Source organism: Octopus bimaculoides, chromosome 4 (genome assembly GCF_046866305.1).
Source record: "Octopus bimaculoides isolate indiv1 chromosome 4, ASM4686630v1, whole genome shotgun sequence".
In the NCBI taxonomy this organism is placed as follows: domain Eukaryota; kingdom Metazoa; phylum Mollusca; class Cephalopoda; order Octopoda; family Octopodidae; genus Octopus; species Octopus bimaculoides.
In genome coordinates this window covers 95,886,694-95,904,411 of record NC_142931.1, presented here as the reverse complement: position 1 = coordinate 95,904,411, position 17,718 = coordinate 95,886,694, and the positions used below count along the sequence as shown (strand labels likewise).

General features: G+C 38.5%; 1 protein-coding gene across 18 annotated transcripts in view; it reads right to left on the bottom strand.

The window, feature by feature from the left end:
• The window catches only part of LOC106872580 (uncharacterized), a 248,572-nt gene that overhangs the window by 58,192 nt on the left and 172,662 nt on the right, over positions 1-17,718 (bottom strand). For 2 of the 18 annotated variants that reach the window (XM_052967283.2, XM_089351053.1), the window contains exon 15: positions 115-1,067. The exons of 15 other annotated variants lie outside the window; for them this stretch is intronic. In XM_052967283.2, the coding sequence (XP_052823243.1) occupies positions 1,051-1,067 (17 nt within the window). In that variant the 3' untranslated portion in view covers positions 115-1,050. Of the gene's footprint in view, positions 1-114; positions 1,068-16,195; positions 17,408-17,718 lie in introns of those variants that run through there. One more of the 18 variants, XR_016241608.1, reaches the window with a different exon arrangement.

The window sequence follows — 17,718 nt, the reverse complement described above, 5'->3', positions numbered from 1 at the left end:
ACAAAAAATGAGTGGTATTTTTTTACTTTTGCGTGACTCACTTGATTTGACATGTACATGCCCATTGTTTATTTTTAAATTCCATTTCATGAAGAAGGAATATTAGTATCAACATTTCAAATTATGTGTTATTTTTTATTAGTAAGGATAACTGAAAGATATTTTGGCAAATTCTTATCATTTTAAAGAATTTTACAGATCATATTCATTGATTACATTCTAAAAAAAGCACTATTTAGTTGGTTCTGGTAGCTTATTCATCCACAAGGTTTGTTACCTTATCAGTCAACATTGCATATTGCTGAACCCTATATCCCATTTGAAGTTTTCCAGTTACGTGGACTTAAATAACTGTATTAAAAAAATTTTTTTATCACTTTCAAATTCATATAAGGTAACATCCTTTTTTCCCAAAGGAAGCTTAGTTTTGGCTGTCTTTCTTTTTCAGAGAAGTCCTAGAAGCTGTTTCAATTTGCACATTTTTTATTTAAATTTCACACTTAAGTGTGATATTTCTTAGAAATACCCTTTACCTTCTGCTACCTGTTAGTGCACTGATGCTTGCATTAATCATTTACATTTTACCACAATTGCACTTTTGGTTGATAGAATATTGATTTTCTCAAAATACATTCTGACCACATGTACTTATAGATGTGAATGCTCATTCACAACTGTCTGCATCCACATGCCATTTGGCGCTTACAATACCATTGCAAATAATTGTGTGCTTTAGCACTGTGGGAATTTTTTGTGTTGAAATACTATGTTTAGTGCTTGTAAACAGCAACGAAATTTGATTTTTTTAAAAGATTCATTCAGTTACAGATTTTTTATAGGATGCCTCGAAAAAGCAAGAGTCACATTGGCAGAAAAACAAAAAATGCTTCCGTTTTGCATTCCTTGTGGGCAAGTGAGACAGAATAACAATGTGTGCTTTGGCGTGCTCGCAATGCTGCTTCTACTTCAACTGTCAGAGCATCACAGACAGCTCAACAAGTAGAACTCCAGCGTGCTTGCAATGCTGCTTCTACTTTGATCGTCAGAGCATCACAGATGCCCAATATCTGCAAATAAAATATGTTCCTTTTTGAATACCAGCTCATTTTTGATTTAACGTCCCAACTATGTCAAATAAACCTCAATTTTAAGCATAGACAGAAGCAGAATTACACTATTTTAGACTCCAGTCCTATCACGAACTTACACTGTCCAATGGACGGGGGACATTTACTAATATATATATATATATATATATATATATATATATATATATATATATATATATATATAGAAGATATGAGGAATTTTGATCATGACGACTCAAACTAATAGACATGCATTCTAGTAAAGAATCTGTAAGTTGGAAAGATATAGGTTAGACAGTGAAAGAATGATCATCAACAATGATGTTTATTGTGTCCAGGAGGGTGGAAGGGTGGAAAAATGATTCTCAACAACGATATTTGTTGTGCCTAGGAGGGTGTGAGGGTCCAATTAAATCCAGTTAGATTGGGTCTTCTTCAGGAAAATCCATGATCAGAAAGGATGGTTAGGTAACACAGCATAGTGAGAGGAAGGAAAGAATTGTTATACAGTACTGAGGGAAAATAAATGCTAGCAGATCCAAAGTTGTGCAAATACTGAGAGGAGGAATAAAAATACATTCTGGTGAGAGAAAAGATAGATAGATAAGAGGTTTGTATTAGATATATATATTGTTCAATATATTGAGGGATATCCAGTCCTGTGAGAGTATGAATGCTTGCAGTTCCAAAGTTGTGTGAATAATGAGAGGAGGAATAAATAATATATTCTGATGAAAGAAAAGATAGATAGGTAAGTGCATTTTATTAGATATATATTGTTCAGTATATTGAAAGGTATTCAGTCCAGAGAGAATGGGGAGGAATAAATAATACATTCTGGTATGAAAAAGATAGGTAGACAGATAGGTAAAGGCATTGTAGTAGATATCTATTAAGCAATATAATGAGGGATACTTTTGTCTCGGGGTGGGTGGATCAGAGGGAGTAAGTACAAAAGGCTAGTAAATTGGCATTCCCATCCAAAGAAGTTAAGGGGTGGGGGCAAATGTAAAGACCTACCGATAAGGAAAAAATATAAAACAAGACAGGTGCCAGACTTACAGAGGTGGGGTTGTAGGTAATAAAATGGACACAAGAAATATTATAGACAAGTGCATAGTGGGTGGTCAAATCTTACTATGGTGGATACATATGATTGTTTAGCCACTAAGAGAAGCTAGAAATAGATGTGATTTAGTAAAGAAAAGAGTTAAGATTTGTGGTATAAAAAGGTTAAAACATAATGTTATAAAAGTAAAATACATAAGAATAATTAATTTAAAATTAAAATAATGTTAATGCTTAAAAATAAATTTAGATTAAAATTAAAAATTAATGTCTGTAGTGCTAATGAAGATACATTATTAATGAGAAAAAAAGGCATCGGAAGGGTGATGCATACCCTGCGCGCATATAAACCTTTTTTGCAAATTATAGTGTTGCTTACAATGTGTTGCTTACCAATGCTTTTTTTATTTCTTTTTTTTTTAAGTATCATCCTTATAGGTATTTATAATCTGGTGAAATTAAGAAATCAACTTGTAAATAAAAGAAACCCTTGAATCCATCAGTGTACACACACACACATGTACACACACAGTTGCATATCTATGTATGTGTTTATGTATGTATGTATGTATGTATGTATGTATGCACACGTCTACATGCATAGGTACACCATGATCTATATACATGCAGACGAGGTTTGATTCATATGAAAAAGAAAGCGAACAAAATAATATGACCACTTGTAAGTCCAATTAAAAAAAAAAATTTTTTATTACGTATCCCCATTATAGATATTTATACTCTGGTGAAATTAAGAAATCAAGTCATAAATAAATGAAACCCTCGAATCCATCACTGTACACACATACACACACACACAGTCACATATCTATGTATGTATTTATGTATGTATGCACACGTGTCTATGCACATAGGTACACCATGATCTATACACATGCAGACGAGGATCAATTCATATGAAAAAGAAAGTGAACAAATTAATATGACCACTTACTTATTGGGAAATTTATAAATCTGATTTTTTTTTTTAAATTAAGAAAAAATGTTTTTTTAAAGATAATCAAACTAAATATTCATCATTTTGAGCCACTCAGCCAATGAGTATTTCTGCCAAATGTGGTGAAAATCATTTCAGCTGTTTTCTAGTAATTTTGCAAACACACAGACAAAGACAGGTGATTACAATACCCTGCTTTCACTTATGCATGCAGGGTAATGAGGCCTACAGAGGAGTCTATGTATATATGGAGAGAATGTTTAGTGCTATTCATTTAATAACGGTAAAGACAGTTATGTATGTAGAAGTGTCAGATAGGTAAAAGTTAGATGATGTTTGTGATAATCAGAAGTGTTGTTTTTTTCACAATTAGACCTATGGAAAAATTTGAAGACATTGTTAAGCAAATGCATAGTTCATAACACACTTCACAATTCTACTAGATACTATATAGGATCCACAATTAATCTCAAGCACCAATATTCAGCCCATTTAAATTCATTTAAGTATGAAGAGCATAGCAAGTCTACCTCTCTAACTGACCATGTGCATTACCTTAATAAAAAGAAAATTCCTTACTCCAATGGAGTAATAACAATATATATCAGAATGATGGGCAACTTGTTCAAGGAAATATACATATAGCATTTAGCATCATTCAGGGACAAGATAAAAGACACACAACATCCCTGTCCAATATGATATATGTACATTGAAAGAGCATAGAGCATTATTGCTAAAACCAGAAAATACAGGGTATGGGGCACCAAATGTGAGCTTTGTATGCAACTAAAAGATAAAATCGTAAACATTGGGGATGAAACCTTCTCTCCCAGTATATATAAGCAATTTTTTACACTCTGACATTTCAAAGAGGAACCACTGCCCACTCCACCAATCCAACCAGGATAGCTTTTCACTGAACATGAACATTAGATATATAGATCATATGAACTCTACATATAGAAGTCACATGCTGTCATGCTGATCTCCCTCAATACATTGCACATACCCAGGACATTACATAATATACGCACAATTTTTACCAAAAGTCAAACCCAAGGGAGATAATCATCCAAGAATTGTTACCCAAAAGTCACCTCCTTGATTTCTTGTTTTTGTTTACCAAAAATTCTCACAAGGCTTTATTGTGACTTCCCATGTTTTAATCCAAATTGGATAGAAAAAAACAATTTTTCTGTGATTGTCTTGAAGAATTGTTGAGATATACAAATAAAGAATCTGTATCCACCAATGCAGTGTTGAGCACTCATTCTCAGTGTTTGATATTTAAGTATATATATATATATCATCATCATCACTATTCAATGTCCACTTTTCATGCTGGCATGGGTTGGACGATTTGACTGGAGCTGGTAAGGCAAAAGACTGCACCAGGCTTCAGTGTCTGTTTTGGCATGGTTTTTACGGCTGGATACCCTTCCTGACACCAATCACCACACCAATGTCCATCTCTTCTAGATGAGATTAAAGGTGAGTTATCTTGCTTAATACACAGCACTTTGAGAAAGTATTCTCCATCATGCCAAATTACAGCTGAAGAGCAAGTACAGGAACTGTATACATTAAGTATATGTTTATTACACTAGTACTGCTTCTATTTCATATTTGAATTTATTATGTATGCATTATCCCAGCATAACCACACATAGTTTGCATGCTTTGTGGAGTGGTTGGCATTAGGAAGGGCATCCAGCCATAGAAATCAGACAACTGGAGCCTGGTGCAGCTCTCTGGCTTACCAGCTCTGGTCAAACCATCTTACTCTTACTAGCATGGGAAACAGATGCTAAATGATGATGATGAAGAAGATATATATATATATATATATATATATATATATATATATACCGGAGTAAGCACATAAAATGTGCAACAAGGTGGAAAAAAGAGTACTCAAATACCAGAGGTAGAGTAATATGCTTTATTTAAAAGCAGCAGAAATATAGCAAAAGACTGTTACTCGGAGTTTCACGTTCCAGTTCATCGGACAGTTTTGTTAGAAATGGGAAAGGAATGACAATGCAATCAAAAGTAATATAAAATTTGAAACACATAGATCTGTTTGATTGGTTGTTTCAAATAACGGTCATGGATGCGCAATGAACAAAACAAATTAATTTAATATAGATTCATCCTATTTTTAAAAAATCGAAGAAAACCTTAAATAGAAAAATGGGCTCAAAATACATACTGTAAATAATTAATTATATTTGAATTAACACATTAAAATCAAATAAAATAAAATAAAATATACGCTGCATTCAAAATAAAATAAAATTACAATAGTATATACGCATACTAGACTATCCACAACATATATATATACATCAAAATACACAGATGCACACGTACAGATAATCTACGTATATAGGTATATATTTGCAAGACACAAATATATAGATGAATACAAATTCATACACATACACACGCAGTTAAGCTCGCGCACGAAAAAGCTTATGTGCTGGTAACAAAAATTGTATCTTAACCTATGAAGTAGAGCGGGAAGGGTAACAAATCGATAAGAACATTACTAATATAGAAAGAGAGAAAGTGTGGCTATCGTGAGGAAGGAAAGGAAGAAAGAAAGAGAGAAAGAAAGACAGAAAGGAAGAAAAGAGAGAAAGGGGGAAGGGAAGAAAGAAGTAGAGAAAGAAAACGGACAAGATGGTAGTTTAACGTATATAGTAAACCTACACAAAAATTAGACTGTGTATATATGTGTATACAAAAATGTATATTAGCATCACGTATATAGATATATATGGGGATATGTACGTAAATACTCACAAACATAACCGTATACATGCGTATGCACACATTCAAGTATGTGTGAGCGTGGACCTGAGTGCACATTCCCATATATAACATAGATGCACACACGCGAATAAATGCATGTATGTGTAAATAAATATAAGCTTATACTCTTACCCATGTATACACAAAAACGCACACACACAAAATCATAATTGTATATGCACAAGTGCAAACCTAGGCCCTATACATAAGCATAGACGCACACATATGAATATGCAAGCATTGTTACAATACAGACATCTACATAAAAAACCTTTCAGATCTCAGTGTATATATGCAGACAACTTTTTAAGAAATTGCTGGGTGTATAAAAGTTAAAATCGGGCAAAAATACATGCATAATAGAATTCCATATGTCGAACCGTCCATAAAAACGGTAAAATTTGTATACAAAGTGTTTTAAAATAAATACAAATAGAATAGAATGAAGTAAAAACAAGGAAAAAGAAAAAAACTATGTATATAACAGGTTTTCCTAAAATGACGTAGGGGTCTATACAAAATTCTTACAATGCTAAATAAATCATTTATAATGCGGTACCAATCCAATAGTAAGATTGCACAATGGTTACAAGGAGTCAAACATTATCAAAAAAATATATATATACTACCCATACGGTATGTTACTTGCCGACATTTTAAATTTGGACGCATGTCTACATGAATTTAAAAGTTAGCGTCTTTGGTTTAGAGATTTCTCATCTTGGAATAAGATATGCAGTTTTTCCAACAAACACAGATTGCATTTCAATAGTCTTTTATGGGCACCGTGCCTGTAAGGGGATGCTCTAGCTAAAATCCTCCATGTCACGTTGACAGGTTGGGCTTCGTTTTCCTTTAATTGCCAGACGTATTTTGCCATATATATATATATATATATATATATATATATATCATCATCATCATCATCATCATCGTTTAACGTCCGCTTTCCATGCTAGCATGGGTTGGACGATTTGACTGAGGACTGGTGAAACCGGATGGCAACACCAGGCTCCAGTCTGATTTGGCAGAGTTTCTACAGCTGGATGCCCTTCCTAACGCCAACCACTCAGAGAGTGTAGTGGGTGCTTTTACGTGTCACCCGCACGAAAACGGCCACGCTCGAAATGTTGTCTTTTATGTGCCACCCGCACAAGCCAGTCCAGGGGCACTGGCAACGATCTCGCTCGAAAATCCTACAGGAGCCAGTCAGGCGGTACTGGCAACGGCCACGCTCAAAATGGTGCATCTCATGTGCCACCCGCACAAGAACCAGTCCAGGGGCACTGGCAACGATCTTACTTGGCTTGCCGGGTCTTCTCACGCACAGCCCATTTCCAAAGGTCTCGGTCCGTAGTCATCGCCTCGGTGAGGCCCAATGTACGAAGGTCTTGCCTCACCACCTCAGCCCAGGTCTTCCTGGGCCTACCTCTTCCACGGGTTCCCTCAACTGTTAGGGTGTGGCACTTTTTCACGCAGCTATCCTCCTCCATTCTCACCACATGTCCATACCAGCGCAATCGTCTCTCTTGCACGCCACAACTGATGCTTCTAATGTTCAGCTTTTCTCTCAAGATACTTACACTCTGACGGGTATTCACATTGACATTACACATCCAACGGAGCATACTGGCTTCATTCCTTGCGAGCTTACGTATGTCCTCAGCAGTTACAGCCCATGTTTCACTGCCATGTAGCATGGTTGTTCGTACGCATGCGTCATACAGTCTGCCTTTTACTCTGAGTGAGAGTCCCTTTGTCGCCAGCAGGGGTAAGAGCTCTCTAAACTTTGCCCAGGCTATTCTTATTCTAGCAGCTACACTTTCAGCGCACCCACCCCCACTACTAACTTGGTCGCCCAGATAGCGGAAGCTATCGACTACCTCTAGTTTTTCACCCTGGAATGAGATAGAAGTTGTTTCCTGTTTGTTTGCAGTCTTTATTGCACCTGAACATCTGCCACAAACAAAAACTAACTTGCTAGTTAACCTGCCTTTGATGTTGCTGCACCTCTTATGTGTCCATAGCTTGCACCGGGTACATCTTATAGAGTTACTACCTACTCCTTTTCTACATACTGAGCAGGGCCATCTACCTGAAGGGGTTTGTGTTTTATCTACCTTCCTACTTATTAGGATTTTGGTTTTAGCTAGGTTGACTCTAAGGCCCTTCAATTCTAGACCTTGCTTCCACACCTGAAACTTCTCCTCTAGTTCTGATAGTGACTCCGCAATTAGGGCAAGGTCATCAGCATAGAGGAGCTCCCAGGGGCAACCTGTCTTGAACTCCTCTGTGATTGCCTGGAGGACTATGGTAAATAATAGGGGGCTGAGGACGGAACCTTGGTGGACCCCTACCTCTACCCGGAATTCATTGCTGTACTCATTTCCAACCCTCACCTTACTGGCCGCATCTCTGTACATGGCTCGCACAGCTCTCACTAGCCATTCTTCTATCCCAAGTTTCCTCATTGACCACCAGATAAGGGATCGGGGGACCCTGTCAAAGGCTTTCTCCATGTCAACGAAAGCCAGGTACAGAGGTTTATCCTTGGCTAGGTATTTCTCTTGCAACTGTCTCACTAGAAATAAGGCATCAGTAGTGCTTTTACCTGGCACGAACCCAAACTGCATCTCATCTAAATTGATTCGCTCCCTAATTAGTTGGGCTATGACCCTCTCTGTAACTTTCATAACCTGATCTAACAGCTTGATGCCTCTGTAATTATTTGTATCTAAAGCGTCCCCTTTACCTTTGTAGCAGTTGACTATGATGCTGCTACACCAGTCATAGGGTATGACTCCTTCGTGTATCACCTGGTTCGTAATACGGGTGACTAGGCTATAGCCAACACTGCCAGATATTTTGAGCATCTCTGCAGTGATTCCTGATGGGCCGGGGGCTTTCCCGGTCTTCATACTCTTAATTGCTTTATCTACCCTGGTACTATCAACTCGGATAGCTGGTCCCTCTATTGGGTCGACATAAGGCAGGCTCTCTTTCTCCCATTCATTCTCTTTATTAAGCAATCTATCGTAGTGGCATCTCCAGACCTCTTTCTTTGCATCCTCATTTAATGCAAGCGTACCATCATCCATGCGAACACATTTCTCTCCTACAACATCACTATTCTCTCTCCTACACTGTCTTGCAACCCGAAATACCTCGAGTCTTTGGTCCTCACGGCGCAGAACATTGGCAAATCTTTCCTTATCTGCTTCCCCTCTGGCTAAATAAACCTGTCGCCTAGCCTCCCTTCTGGCACATTGGTACAATTCCCTGCTACCACCGTTCTTCCAGTCCTTCCAAGCTTGTTTCTTTTGTCTAATAGCCCTGTCTACCTCCTTGTTCCACCACCACGTTACTCTGGGTTGGGAGGGGACCTTACACCACCCACAAATCTGGTCGGTGGCTTTCAACAGGTTGTCCCGCAGAAATCTCCAATTGTCTTCCACGTTGTATGATGCTATATCCCCTTCTATTTCGTTAAATGCTTCAAGTAACTTGTCTCTAAGTCTCTGTCCGTTTGCAGGGTCTTTAAGCTTCCACACCCTTCTTCTCCAAGCCTGTCTAATTCTGGGCACCCATTTTGCCTTGATCCCAAAGTCGCTAACTACTAATCTATGTTGTGGGGTACATTCTTCGCCAGGGTAGGTTTTGGCATTTATAAGCCGCCCTCTTTCCCTATTTCTGGCGAGGATGTAGTCGATTTGGCTAGAGTGTCTGCCGGAGCGGTAGGTGACTAGGTGACTGGCAGGTTTCCTGAAGTTGGTATTGCAGACCATAAGATTGGTTGCATCACAGAACTCCAGCAGTCTGGTTCCCTCCTCGTTGCGGGAACCGAAGCCATAGCCTCCATGTATGCCATGGAAGCCCCCAGCACGACGTCCGACATGACCGTTGAAGTCTCCAGCCACAAAGAGAAGGTCCCTGTCACTCGTCGACGAGGTAGTTTGCAAGAGGGTGTCATAGAATTGGTCTTTCAGACCATCTGGTAGCCCAGGTTGAGGTGCATAGGCTGAGATGACAGTAGCTAATCTATGATGAAGCACTAGTCTGATCTTAAGTACTCTGTCACTTACTCTAACGACCTCGATTACCTTATCCACCCATTTCTCCGCTAGAAGTATTCCTACGCCCCCGACCCCGTCAGTGTTCCCTGCCCAGAAAATCTTGTACCTGTGTTCTTTGCCTGTGAGGAACCTTGCAGAACCTCCTCTCCATCTTACTTCCTGGATGCAGCACATATCTACGCATCTCCGTTCAAGCATCTCAACAATTTCACCAGATCTACCTTTCAGCGTGCCGACGTTGAGAGTGCCAATCCTAACAGTATGGGTGTTGGGGGTGTGGGCCTGTAGCCTGGGAAGAGGAAAAGCAGTGTCGTGTACCTGAAAAGAAAACTTGCAATATATATTAAAGTCCCCTCTCGACCCAGAGTAACATGGTGGTGGAACAAGGAGGTAGACAGGGCTATTAGACAAAAGAAACAGGCTTGGAAGGACTGGAAGAACGGTGGTAGCAGGGAATTGTACCAATCTGCCAGAAGGGAAGCTAGGCGATAGGTTTATTTAGCCAGAGGGGAAGCAGATAAGAAAAGATTTGCCAATGTTCTGCGCCGTGAGGACCAAAGACTTGAGGTATTTCATGCTGCAAGACAGTGTAGGAGAGAGAATAGTGATGTCGTAGGAGAGAAATGTGTTCGCATGGATGATGGTACGCTTGCACTAAATGAGGCTGCAAAGAAACAGGTCTGGAGATTGCTTAATAAGGAGAATGAATGGGAGAAAGACCCAACAGAGGGACTAGCTATCCGAGTTGACAGTACCATGGTAGTATGAAGACAGGGAAAGCCCCGGCTCATCAGGAATCACTGCAGAGATGCTCAAAATATCTGGCAGTGTCGGCTATAGCCTAGTCACACGTATTACGAACCAGGTGATACACGAAGGAGTCATACCCAATGACTGGTGTAGCAGCACCATAGTCAACTGCTACAAAGGTAAAGGTGACGCTTTAGATACAAATAATTACAGAGGCATCAATCTGTTAGATCAGGTTATGAAAGTTACGGAGAGGGTCATAGCCCAACTAATTAGGGAGCGAATCAATTTAGATGAGATGCAGTTTGGGTTCGTGCCAGGTACATCTTATAGAGTTACTATCTACTCCTTTTCTACATACTGAGCAGGGCCATCTACCTGAAGGGGTTTGTGTTTTATCTACCTTCCTACTTATTAGGATTTTGGTTTTAGCTAGGTTGACTCTAAGGCCCTTCGATTCTAGTCCTTGCTTCCACACCACTGATATGGCACCACTGATGCCATATTTCTAGTAAGACAGCTGCAGGAGAAATACCTAGCCAAGGATAAACCTCTGTACCTGGCTTTCGTTGACATGGAGAAAGCCTTTGACAGGGTCCCCCAATCCCTTATGTGGTGGTCAATGAGGAAACTTGGGAAAGAAGAACGGTTAGTGAGAGCTGTACAGAGATGCTGTCAGTAAGGTGAGGGCTGGAAATGAGTACAGTAATGAATTCCGGGTAGAGGTAGGGGTCCACCAAGGTTCAGTCCTCAGCCCCCTCCTATTTATCATAGTCCTCCAGGCGATCACAGAGGAATTCAAGACAGGTTGCCCCTGGGAGCTCCTCTATGCTGATGACCTTGCACTAATTGCGGAGTCACTATCAGAACTAGAGGAGAAGTTTCAGGTGTGGAAGCAAGGACTAGAATCGAAGGGCCTTAGAGTCAACCTAGCTAAAACCAAATTCCTAATAAGTAGGAAGGTAGATAAAACACAAACCCCTTCAGGTAGATGGCCCTGCTCAGTATGTAGAAAAGGAGTAGATAGTAACTCTATAAGATGTACCCAGTGCAAGCTATGAACACATAAGAGGTGCAGCAATATCAAAGGCAGGTTAACTAGGAAGTTAGTTTTTGTATGTGGCAGATGTTCAGGTGCAATAAACACTGTAAACAAACAGGAAACAACTTCTGTCTCATTCCAGGGAGAAAAACTAGAGGTAGTTGATAGCTTCCGCTATCTGGGTGACCAAGTTAGTAGGGGGGGTGCGCTGAAAGTGTAGTTGCTAGAATAAGAATAGCCTGGGCAAAGTTCATAGAGCTCTTACCTCTGCTGGCGACAAAGGGACTCTCACTCAAAGTAAAAGGCAGATTGTATGACGCATGTGTACGAACAGCCATGCTACATGGCAGTGAAACATGGATTGTGACTGCTGAGGACATGTGTAAGCTTGCAAGGAATGAAGCCAGTATGCTCCACTGGATGTGTAATGTCAGTGTGCATACCCGACAGAGTGTAGGTATCTTGAGAGAAAAGCTGAACATAAGAAGCATCAGTTGTGGTGTGCAAGAGAGACGATTGCGCTGGTATGGACATGTGGTGAGAATGGATGAGGATAGCTGTATGAAAAAGTGCCACACCCTAACAGTTGAGGGAACCCGTGGAAGAGGTAGGTCCAGGAAGACCTGGGCTGAGGTGGTGAGGCAAGACCTCCGAACATTGGGCCTCACCGAGGCGATGACTTCTGACCGAGACCTTTGGAAATGTGCTGTGCGTGAGAAGACCTGACAAGCCAAGTGAGACCTAAACCCAAGGCCTCTGCCAGGGGTGTAGCCAGTCCACTTATGCATACATTTCCTACATTGGACACTAAACTCCGCTTGCGAAGGCTTGTTGAGGCAAGTGAAATCGAACTAAATTCGACGACTGGCACCCGCGCCAACGTCGTCTCCTACATTGGACACGAAACTCAGCTTGCGAAGACTTATTGGGGCAAGCGAAAGCGAAATCAGGATAGCACCTGTGCCCAGCGTCACCTTTCTGGCACTTGTGCCCGTGACATGTGTAAGGATTTTTGAGTGAGATCGTTGCCAGTGCCCCTGGACTAGCTCTTTTGTGGGTGGCACATAAAATACACCATTTTGAGCGTGGCCATTGCCAGTACCGCCTAATTGGCCTTCGTAGGATTTTCGAGCGAGATCGTTGCCAGTGCCCCTGGACTGACTCTTGTGCAGGTAGCACATAAAATACACCATTTTGAGCGTGGCTGTTGCCAGTACCACCTGACTGGCCTTCGTGCAGGTGACACGTAAAAGCACCCACTACACTCTCTGAGTGGTTGGCATTAGGAAGGGCATCCAGCTGTAGAAACTCTGCCAAATCAGATTGGATCCTGGTGTAGCCATCTGGTTTCACCAGTCCTCAGTCAAATCGTCCAACCCATGCTAGCATGGAAAGCGGACGTTAAATGACGATGATGATGATGATAATGATGATATATATACAGTAGATCCCACTTTATAATTTCCACTGATAATTAATCCACCTGCTTAATGTATCCAAAATAGGTTGGGATGGAAATTTTACTTATAAAATCTCTTGTTTAATAAATCTAAACCATCACTTAATTAATCCAATTGTTGCTATGTCTTCCTAAATTGTCAACAAATGGCAGTGAATGAATGAAGTGTGTTTTTTTTGCTCTTAGATATTGACAGGTAGGTGAAAAAAACACATCATTCATCATTCATGCAGAGAGGCAGACTCATACACAAGTTGTTCAAAATGTTGAAAATAAAAAGAGAGAGGCAAGACAAATCCATGGTAGAAAAGATTCAGTTGTTAGAACATTACAAAGCTCTTGGGAAAACAATTCAGCAGGAAGCAGCACAGAGTTTGGGAATTTCAGAATTTGTTAAAGAATGAGGATGACCTTTGTGCCAATGAACATGATGGCTGTTCATCAAAGAGAAAGCACCAATGAGAGGGAAAAGACCAACAGATAGACCGTGCTCTCTTCGATTGGTTTCAATCTATTTGCTTGAGAAATGTCTCTGCTAACGGCCTGATCCTAATGCACAAAGCCAACACCAATGCTCAAGCTGCTGGACACTATTTTAAGGCATCTGAAGGCCAGTTTCACCGTTGGCAAAAAGACATGGAATCTCTTTTACAGTTCTAAAAGGTAAGCTTTGTAGTTCACTAGTTCACATCTTTCTTTTTAGAGAACACAAACTACACATTTCATACTTTACAGGTGATGCAGCTGGACTTGGCATCAATGGAGCCCATCAATTTTGTGAGACAACTATGCAGCTTCTGTTGAAATCATATCAGCCACAGGCCATCTACAAGACCGATGAAACTGGGATCTACTTTCATGCATTACTAGTAAATACATGCGTTAACGATTGTTGCAAGAAAACTGTTAGGGGCTTTAAGACGGCAAAGGACCGTGTGACCTCAATGGTGGCCTGCAACATGAATGAAGACAAAGAAGACTTGCTCTTAATCGGAAAAGCTGGTTTGCCAAGATGCATTAAAAATGTCAAAGTGCTTCTGATTAAGAAGCTTGGATGACAGAAAAAAAATCTATGGATGATGGCTCAGATCTTGGGATCGTCATTTGCAGGAATCTGTAAGACATGTGGTGGTCCTACTTGACAATTGCTCTTCTTATGTAGTCATCGATGATCTCAAGAACATCACTTTAAAATTTCTTCCTCCCAACACAACGTCAATGCTGCAGCCCTGTGACATGGGGATGATCAAAACTTTGAAAGCATACTTCACATATGAAATGAACGAGAAGATCAAAGATATTATGGAAGACACTGAACATGACATTTTTGCCCAAGAAGTTGCAAAGCGGATCACCACTTTTGATGCGATGTACATGTAGCTTGGAAGAAGGTTTCTAGCTAGACAATGAAACATTGTTGGACCAAAGCTGGTTTTATTTTGGCTGAAGAATCAAATGAAGCCACAGATGTTAATGAAGATTTGATCCTATCTTCACTGCCTACTGATTGACCAAAAAGCAATTCAAAACTGTTTGTCCATAGATGATGGTGCAGTTGTTGCTCCAGAGATCATCACTGAAGAAGAAAGACTAGACAAGATCTTTCATGACATTCGGCAATCTGAGAAGGAAACCAAAGGAGATGATGACATTGTTTATGATTTTATTCGTGTACTTCTATATGTATGTAGTTTAATAAATACACGTTTAATCAATCAGCGAATTTTGTTCCTTTGGGGTCTACTGTATATATTTATTAGGTATCACTATGAATTTTTGAAAATATTTAAATGTAATTTCTACTGTACTTTTTCATGGAAAGCATCCAAAAAGAGACATTTTCATACCTCATTTGTGAAATTTGGATGAATATTTTAGGAAATATGACAATTTTAATGATCAACAAATTGGTTGAAATTTTGCCTAAATGAATAAGTAGCCATATTTGGAATGTCATATATTTGAAAGTGAGGTAATAATCATCTTTAAATTATACAAATTAATAGTGACCATGGTACAGAATTGCCTATTTTTTTTCAGGTACAAAAAAATTTTTTTTGCAATTAAATTTGGGACATGACACCATTTCAATAACATTTGAATGAACCACTAAAATTGGCTTATATCAAGACACCCACATAAGTTGGATTTTCTCCATTTTGACAGGAATTTTTCCCATTTTTTGTCATCACTGCCTTGGAAATGATGGCAGGGAACTTTTTATGAAAAAAAATTTACGAAGATTTGTGATTTTTACTCATTTCTCTACCTCTCTGTTACTAGGATGTTGAGGGATGTGCTAGAAACAGCAGCTAAATCTCCCTTAAATCACACCATTTTGTCTCAAAATATTTTCCTACCATGAAGGATTCTCCCATTGTTTTTAAGTGCCTAGTAGAAAAAAAAATTGGCCAAAATTGATCCCAAGGGTGAGGTGGGGGGGGGGGGGGTAAAATAAAATCGTAAATTTTTGAAAATGTTGTTTTATAAAAATCTTTCCCTCTTAATTTTCAAGGCTGTGGTGAAAAAAATGAGAAAAATCTCTCTCGGAATAGAGAAAATTCAATTTATGCATGTCCTGATCCAAAAACTCAACCCTACAAATAATTAAATGAAATTGCAGCTATCGCAAGCATTTCATGTATATTCAAACATGGCTATATTGCAATCTGTTATCTGTAGGGGTCTCAGTTTTGATACTCTGGTACATGGTATAAAACTGAATTAACTCTAAGTTTGGAGCTTTACAATGAATTTAATAAGTATCTTTGGAGAGCTCTGTGAGAGGGGTGACACACTGTTTGACTAAGCAAAAATCCATTTTTTGGTACATCATTTTCATGACAAAACACCTATTTTCCTTGGAAAATTATATATCATTTGAAAGTTGATGTGAACTTTGTTCTCATATAGTTTTAATCAAAATCTGACACTTACCTAAGATGCTATGGTCCCACAAACACCCTGGTATTTCCTTTCATTCACAAAGTTTATCCCATATTTTTCTGACTGCTGAATGGTAGCCCTCAGTCTAGTTCAATGCACTTGAATGCTATGACTCTCATATAGATGAATGTTTTAGTTTTATTTTGATATAAAACTCAATAGATAATTGTTATGAAATATAAAAGTGAAAATTTTATCATTAATTTTCGCTTAGAAAAGAACAATTTCTTCAAGATATTTTTTCATACCATAAAGAAAAATTTCTTGATAAATCATTATGGTCATTGCCAAATATGGTCATGATTCAGTTCATATGTCTGCCATTCGTAAATGGTAATATCTGAAAATTTATTGCTTGTTTTAACATTAAAAACACCTAGAAGTTACATCAAATTCTTTAGTAGGAAGGAGAGCAAGAAAAAAAACAAAAAACAAAATGAATCAGCACTCATTTGTGAAAATGTAAACATTATGACAAAGTATCCAACAGTATTCAAAATTAGGGAGAAAATTAAAAAACATCACACTGAACTTTAATAGCCTACAAAATAATATTTATTGCACAATATAATTTTAATTAATGAAAAGAGACCAATATTTCTCTAAAACAAATGAAATTCACTTGAACAAGAATATGTATGAGGTAAAATTCATATGATGCTTGGCATACAGTGAAAGGGAATAAACAACATAATCAAATATGATTACACGCTTAATTTGGGATTCTAGCAGCCCTATTTAACTAAATTTAGAGTATATTCTTGTAGAAATATGTTTACTTAACAATTAATTTGTCCATTCCTTGAAATTCTGGATCAAAATCAGCATCTGAAGCCTTGAAATTGTCTTCTATACAACCTCTTGCGGAGTAGGAATATGTGTTAGTCATATACAAGAAGTATCAGTACACCACCCCTCTTTTGACTCTGTACTTTGTTGCCACACTGTGGCCAGGTTTGGCAATGATCATAAATGGTCATAAATAATTAGCAAGAAATTTTTCTTTCTTATGGTATAAAAATCTTTGTAGAAATTGCTTTTTTTCTAAGTGAAAACTAACGATAAAAATTTCACGTTTATATTTTGTAACGATTACCTGACCTGCCCTCATTGAGTTTTATATCAAAATAAAGCTAAAACATTCATCTACATCAGGGTATGATCTTCAACACAACTTGAGTTATAGTGCTTGAGAGCATTGAACTAGAATGAGTCAAAACAAAAAAAGGAGACAAACTTTTGTAAATGTATGGAAATGCCAGGGTGTCTGAGGGATCCTGACATAATATGTAACAGTCAGATCTTAATTAACACTATATGAAAAGTAAGTTTACATCCAAAGCTCTCAAATGATATATGATTTTCCATGGAAAAATTGTATTTTGACTTGAAAATTTAAACCAGAAAATGTGTTTTTTCGTGTTCAAACTGTGCTTGTCTTCATTGTACAGCTCTCTATAGTAATATTTTTCTCTCTCTCTCTCTCTCTCTGTATATATATATATATATATATA